At 36.0% G+C, this 6,670-nt stretch overlaps 1 protein-coding gene across 1 annotated transcript in view; it reads right to left on the minus strand.

Moving 5' to 3' along the window:
* Window positions 1–3,936, minus strand: part of ABCA6 (ATP binding cassette subfamily A member 6) — a 57,877-nt gene extending 53,941 nt beyond the window's left edge. Inside the window, exons 1-3 of the mRNA XM_042966660.1 lie at window positions 3,277–3,936; window positions 1,306–1,507; window positions 134–295 (exon numbers count right to left, since the gene is read on the minus strand). Coding sequence (XP_042822594.1) covers window positions 134–295; window positions 1,306–1,507; window positions 3,277–3,372 — 460 coding nt within the window. The 5' untranslated portion in view covers window positions 3,373–3,936. The remainder of the gene's footprint in view (window positions 1–133; window positions 296–1,305; window positions 1,508–3,276) is intronic.
* Between the last annotated feature and the right edge of the window lie 2,734 nt (window positions 3,937–6,670).

The following is a 6,670-nucleotide window of genomic DNA, read 5'->3' on the forward strand; positions in this document are numbered from 1 at the left end:
TAAGTTCAGCGATACGATGTGCTCTATCTACTTTATCATGTTCTATCAAAAGCATCTCTGTTGCCCATCCCAACCTATTCCTTATGTGGAAAACATGAAAAATACCACAATGATATTTTATATGGAAAGTCACCTGTGAAAAGATCTTCCTTCAAAAATGGAATGTTATATCCCTGAACAAATTTTAGCTTATAAGAGAAAGCGTCATTAAAGATGATTCCCACCAGGTCTGCAAAACTGTCTAAAAGTAGTTTATCCATGGATTTTCGATTTGGCACTCCGATGATTCTTCTTTCTGTGGATGACAAGGTAAAAATAGACATAGAGGGTTGCACACTTTCACCGCAACGGAATGTGATATCCAATGGTGTCATCAGATTGGAATGAAACTAAAATCATTTTCCACTTAAATGAAACTTATCCCAAAAGGCAGGGAGGGCCTTTTGAAAAAAATGGTTTAGATTCTAGACTCAGGAGACATGCGTGAGAACTGAGTGTTTTCTTTTAGTAATGACAAGTATTATGGCAAATTTTAGGTATAGAGAAATATTATACTAGGGTAAGTATGCATAAGAGAACGAGGATACAAAAATAGAAGTAAATGGGAGTAGTAACTGTAGAGTCAGGGGATTCCAGATTTCAGATTTACTGAAGCAAAGACCCCTCATCTGATTTTTGCCTTATGTGGGAACTAAGATTGCCAGGTAAGTGTATCTCTCACAGCCAGCAAAGTCACCTGTGAGAAATCAAGGGTTAAAGAGCAGACTACCAAACTGCACCCACCTTGCCCATGAGTGAAATACACATTTGATCTTAGTTATCTCAGTTACATAGTGATTTCATTTAGAGTGAAGGCCTTTAAAGATGTGTACAAAGTATACGATATGCAGACAGAGTATCTTTAGATTAGCCATCCTTACTTTTCATAGTTCTGACATTATAATTTAATAGCTAGATTTAATTTCTTTTATTTCGATGTTTTTTTTTTCCTGTGTTGTAAATCTTAATCACTGTATTTCCATGTTAAGGGCACCTGCACCCACAAATGGCATATTCTCCTAGACACTATTCTGCAAATCTGAAATTATAAATTTATTGTTTTAAGTAAATTCCAATAGAAATGCAGACCTCCCTAATTGGACCCCCATCAAGCTGAAAGGCTTTAAAAAGCTAATTGTTGCGAGAGAAAGAAAAAACTAACCAAATTTGTAGGCTATCTTGATAACCTAAATAATTAGCATGATAGATCACTGTCAGTTCGAATTCAACATGTATACATCAATTCAAAAAGATTAGTACACCTACCTTTCACAAATGGAGCAAATGTCGTTTTATTCACTATCTGCTGTGTTATATCAGAGACGGGTGTATACACAACACCTATAGAGTTATTAAAGTTATCTGCCCTTCCCAGAGCTTGGGGAGGAATTTCAGGAAAATATGTCTTTTCTCTGAAATGTGAAAACAGTCCCATGTACAGTGCCAGAAGTATTGGGAATATCCATTCCTATAACAGGAGGAAGAACGAATTTAGATTATATTCCCTTAAAAGGTTCAGCCAATACCAAAGAACGTTTTTTGCCACATAGTTGGCTTCTCTTTGCTCTCAACTCTTCAGAGCAAAGGGAACCCAACAAAAGATGCACACCGAGATAGTTGCCACATAGATCATTCTCCAACACTAGAACTAAACTTTTGTATTAAATCATGAACTACTGCAGAGGCCATCATAAAAACCAACAGGGTGACTAATAGGATGACAATTCTTAGGCCTGGGCATCGGACTTTATAGTCTCTAAGACACAGAGGGTCCCAGATAGAGTTCATGATGGCAAATAGCAACATTTTGGTCAATTGTCATATTCTTGTATTGGAAATCAAAAAAAAAAAAAAAAAAACCAAAAAAAAAAAAAAAACATGAAAAGGAACTGAGTGTTGGATATTGCCCAGTGGTTCACCAATATCAGTAATCTCTTCCTGCTTAAAACAATGCTAGACCACATTCCCAGCCTCTGGGAATGAAGTCAGACCAAGCGATTGAGTGATTGAGTTCCAACCATAGAACATGAGCAGAAATGATATGCAACCTTCAAGGCCTGGCTTGCGGAACCATGCAAAACCTATATTCTGTCTCAGTCCCTGTACTTTCTGATGTTCTGACTAGATTCAGACGATCCAGGGGAGATCTCCAAAGCCTAGGGAGATGGCAGAGTCCCTAGATGAAGGAGCTCGGGTCCCTGACTGACTGTATGGAGAAGATTCCTTCACCTACCAGACCCACTTTAGTTTCACTGTCAACCTTATTTAGACTATGAGCAAAGTGAAAAACAAACTTTTGCTGAGTTAAGCCTCTGAGATTTGGGTCAGTTACCTGTAGATAGCCCACCTACCTAATGCAACTGACAATCAGTGGTGGTACTTGGTCCGTAATTCTTGGAAATAGTCTTTACGTAGAAAATTTATGGCTTTGAAAAGAAGTGCCCCAAGTTAAAATTTCTCAATTTCTGCTGGGGCTCTTTTGATTATTTCTTTACTCTAATTTTGTTACGTATGGTAGCCCCTTTAATAGCTGCTATAATTTCCCGGGGTGCCTGCGTGGCTCAGTCAGTTAAGCATCCAACTCTTGGTTTTGGCCCTGGTCATGATCCCATGGTCACGAGACTGAGTGCTGTGTTGGGCTCCATGCTCAGCATGGGATTCTCTCTGTCCCTCTCTCTGCCCCTCTGCCTCTCTCTCGCTGTCTCTCCTTCTCAAATAAAATAAAATAAAATAAATAAAAAATAAAAATCAGGGCACCTGGGTGGCTCAGTCAGTTGGATGTCCAACTTCGGCTCAGGTCATGATCTCAGGGTCCATGAGTTCGAGCCCCGCGTCTGGCTCTGTGCTGACAGCTCAGAACCTGGAGCCTGCTTTGGATTCTGTGTCTCCCTCTCTCTGCCCCTCCCCCACTCGCTCTCTCGCTCATTCTCTCTCTCTCTCTCTCAAAAATAAACATTAAAAAAATTTGTAAATAGTTGCTAATAATTTCCCATACAATTAAATTCTCATTTATTCTTTTTTTTTTTTTTTTAAATATGAGGAATATTCTTTGTCTTTGCAATACTACGTTATTTTTCAGGGACTACTATGAGACTCTCAGTTCGACAAGTATGGTTAGAGGCAACCTCAAAATCAATGAATCCAGTCTGCTACTTAAAATATAGAATAAGAGCATCGTTAGGGGATAAAATAAAAGAATAAGGTGAGCTGCAGAAAGAGGGAAAGTTTCAAACATACCAATAAGCTCTCTCTTTTCATTCTCCATTTCTTAAGAAAATTCTTGTGCAGAAGTGCCTGAGTTTGGTGGTACACACTTTTCTGTTTCATATTCATTTAGCTTTGCATTGAACAAACAAGGAGAAAATTAACAAGGTGTGAAATAAACCAGAAAAATAAGTGTAATAAGAAACATCTTGGGGAGAGTGGCGGAAAAGCAGAGAGAAAAACCTTGATCATCGTTTGGTGGAAAACATTTCCTGCCTTTAAGAACTACAAAAAATGAGTTTAAAATATCATCTTAATAACACATGGCTGCAAAATTTTACATCACATATAATCACTGTAAGCTATTTGGGAGAGTGGGTAACCATTGGGACATAGTGTTCAGTGTCACAATTTTCCCGAAAAATAAAGAGCAGAACAATGAAAAAGATATTGTTAGTTTTCAGAACCTGTAAGCCACTTCACATGTTTTTACCTCTTATACCAGAAATTCCACTATATGAATAGAGTAATTGAATTCTATCTCATCCGATTAATAATTTTTGTTCTTTGCATTTAAATAGAAATACCAGAGCTAATCAAATTAACCAAAATTCTGATTATTTCAATTCATTTGAGTAATTAATTATGCCCAGTAAACGTAACCTCAGTGGACTCTTTTCCTGTAGCATTTCCCTTTCAGATGAAACTGAACAGCTTTCATCCAAAAGAGCTAGGCTGTGAGATAGCAATTCAGACCCAAACTACCTGAAACTTGATTGTGAGACACAAGAAGGATAGAAGAACTCATCTCCATTTTCTGAATTCAGAAGTCCTTGAATAACTGAGGAAACTAACAAGTAAGAAGAAAGAAAAAGAAAGAAAGAAAGAAAGAAAGAAAGAAAGAAAGAAAGAAAGAAAGAAAGAAAGAGAAAGAAAGGAATCCCATGGAAAGTAACTTTCCCCAAATGTTTGCAAATAAGCCAACAGAGACGATTTTTTTTCAGCTTTTATACTCTCAGAATTAAATTATTTTAGATTTGCATAACAAAATATTCAGACAATTCTCCCTCACCTAGTACAGAAGCAGATTTTACTATTTTCCTTTATCCTGGTGTTCTACCTGCACAATACAAGTTGGTTGGGAATAAACTGGAAAATTTTATCATTAGGTCTTCAGTACAATACATATGAGTATTTGGAAACATCTGAAAAAGAGACTGATTTTAGCAGTGTCCACCCACATATTTGCCATAGCACAACTAAACAGCTCTACTTACCGTCTGGAAAATTACTCTGGAGACACTGTCGAAGCACAGTTCTGTTTTTGTGTACAGCAACAATGAAAATTTCCTTATTTCTACTTCTTCATTTATTCCTTAAATGGGTGCCTTCCCCAGGCTGCTTTGTGAAGGGGGGGGGGGGTGTAGTCAGACCAAGCTGCACATAATGAACTTGTTTTGTTTTCTGCCTTTTCTTCCCTAAGCCAATTATTTGCAGGGAAACGATGGTTCAGTGGTTGGCTGGGAAGAAAACAAACCCTGTGTTTGTGCACTTGGCCTTTCAACTCCAGGGATGAGGGGTAAAACGGTAAACAAGGAAAACAGAACTAGCCTGTCGAACATGATGAGACCAAGATGGGGAAAAAGCAATAAATAAGTAAAAGCAACCACTAACTAAAGTGGTTAAATGTGTATGAGAAATCTTTAGCTAGTTTTTTTTTGTTTTTTGTTTTTTTTTTACTGCTGATGTTTAAACCCAACTGCCAATGCTATATTTGACTAATGTATACTAAATGGGCAGAATGTACTGGAACTGAAGGTTTTTTTTCCTAATAAAGCTAAGCAACCCAGAGTCTGCCGTAGAGAAACACCTAATTTGGACAAATGAAGAATTGTGAACAAATTCCTTTCTCCTGCTCTGTTCATAGGGAATGCAGGATTTCAGAAGGCTCATAAACAAAATAAAATTAAGCAGATTGCCAAGGACTAAAAAACATATAAAAAGATTCAGGTCAATTTTTATGCATGAAGACTGGGGAAAAAATAAAATTTATTCAATTCCCCTTGCGTAGTCTATCTCAGTAAAGAGTTGCAAACTTTTCTTGACCTGCCAAAGTAAATGGCAAAACAGGAAGCCAAAGTCCATGAATTGGGAAATCTCAAATATTTGACATGGCTCCGAATCCACAGATGTTAATAATCATAAAGTTGAGAGTTGTTCTGGAAAAGAAGAGAATAATTTAAAAATATTTAAGCCATGGTATTATATATATGTATATTTCTCTCCTTGGTAATTAGTTCTATTTTTTTTTAAAGTCAACAGTGAAATATCGTATGTCTTTTACATTAAAAATTGGCAAAAACAAAGACAATAAAGATACTAAAGGTCTCATGGAGGGGAGGGTAGAGGGTCAAAAACACTGCTAAAATTTTGTATCAATAATAGGCCAATGATCCAAACAAAAATTCTGTTTCTTTTATATCACCTGGAATATAATTCAAGTTTTTATTAATTTTGCTGTCGTTGTTGTCATTGTTGTTTTAGACCCTATGTACTCTATTTTAGGAATCTATTTTAGGAATTTTCACTTTGCTTACAATGCATTCAAATTCACACTACAATATCAATAATTATGTTGATTAAATATATTTTATTAGTTTCAGTTCTTACCACTGTTTCTTATATATGCTTTGTGTTCCTCTTTCTTGACCTATTTACTCTGATTTATTTTTATTTAGGAGGTCATTCTTATTTAAGCCTGAAGATTTCCCCATAAATGGTAACCTAATATAATGAAGTACCCAAACTCTGGCTATATTGAAATGGTGGGTAAAATATAAAAAAAAAAAAAAAAAAAAAAAAAAAAAATATATATATATATATATATATATATATATATATATATATAAAGTCAGATATATAACCAAGGTTTAAAAAGAAAAAAGAAAAAGGTAAAGGAAAGAAACCAGGAAACAATGGAAGAAACAATAAGAAAGGAAGGTACTTCCCCAGGTATTAAAAATGAAAAGAGAAATTAAAACCAGAACTATGAATGGTATGCCAGCAATCAGCTGTCCAAAGAGGAGTTTTAATAACCTTGTGACCTAGACTCGATGGTTTACAAAGCTGGATTTCATATCTCTGCATGAATCCAGAAGCTTCACAGGACTGCTCAGTGCTAGAAATAAACAGAAATTAGCAAAACCACCTATTACCCCGAGGAAGAGCAAGGATGTGTACGTTTAGCCCCATCTCTGGGTTAAAAAATATATATACTCCATAGAAAATGAAAAACCCAAACATGTAGGACATGCCAGATACAGTAAATGGGGGAGAGAATCTTAATTTATTCTTCCTGTATGGTAACATGTCTAGAATATAACAAATGTCATAGAAGTTAGTTGCATTCTGAAGCCAAACTTGGGTT

Source organism: Panthera tigris, chromosome E1 (assembly GCF_018350195.1).
Source record: "Panthera tigris isolate Pti1 chromosome E1, P.tigris_Pti1_mat1.1, whole genome shotgun sequence".
Taxonomy (NCBI): Eukaryota; Metazoa; Chordata; class Mammalia; order Carnivora; family Felidae; genus Panthera; species Panthera tigris.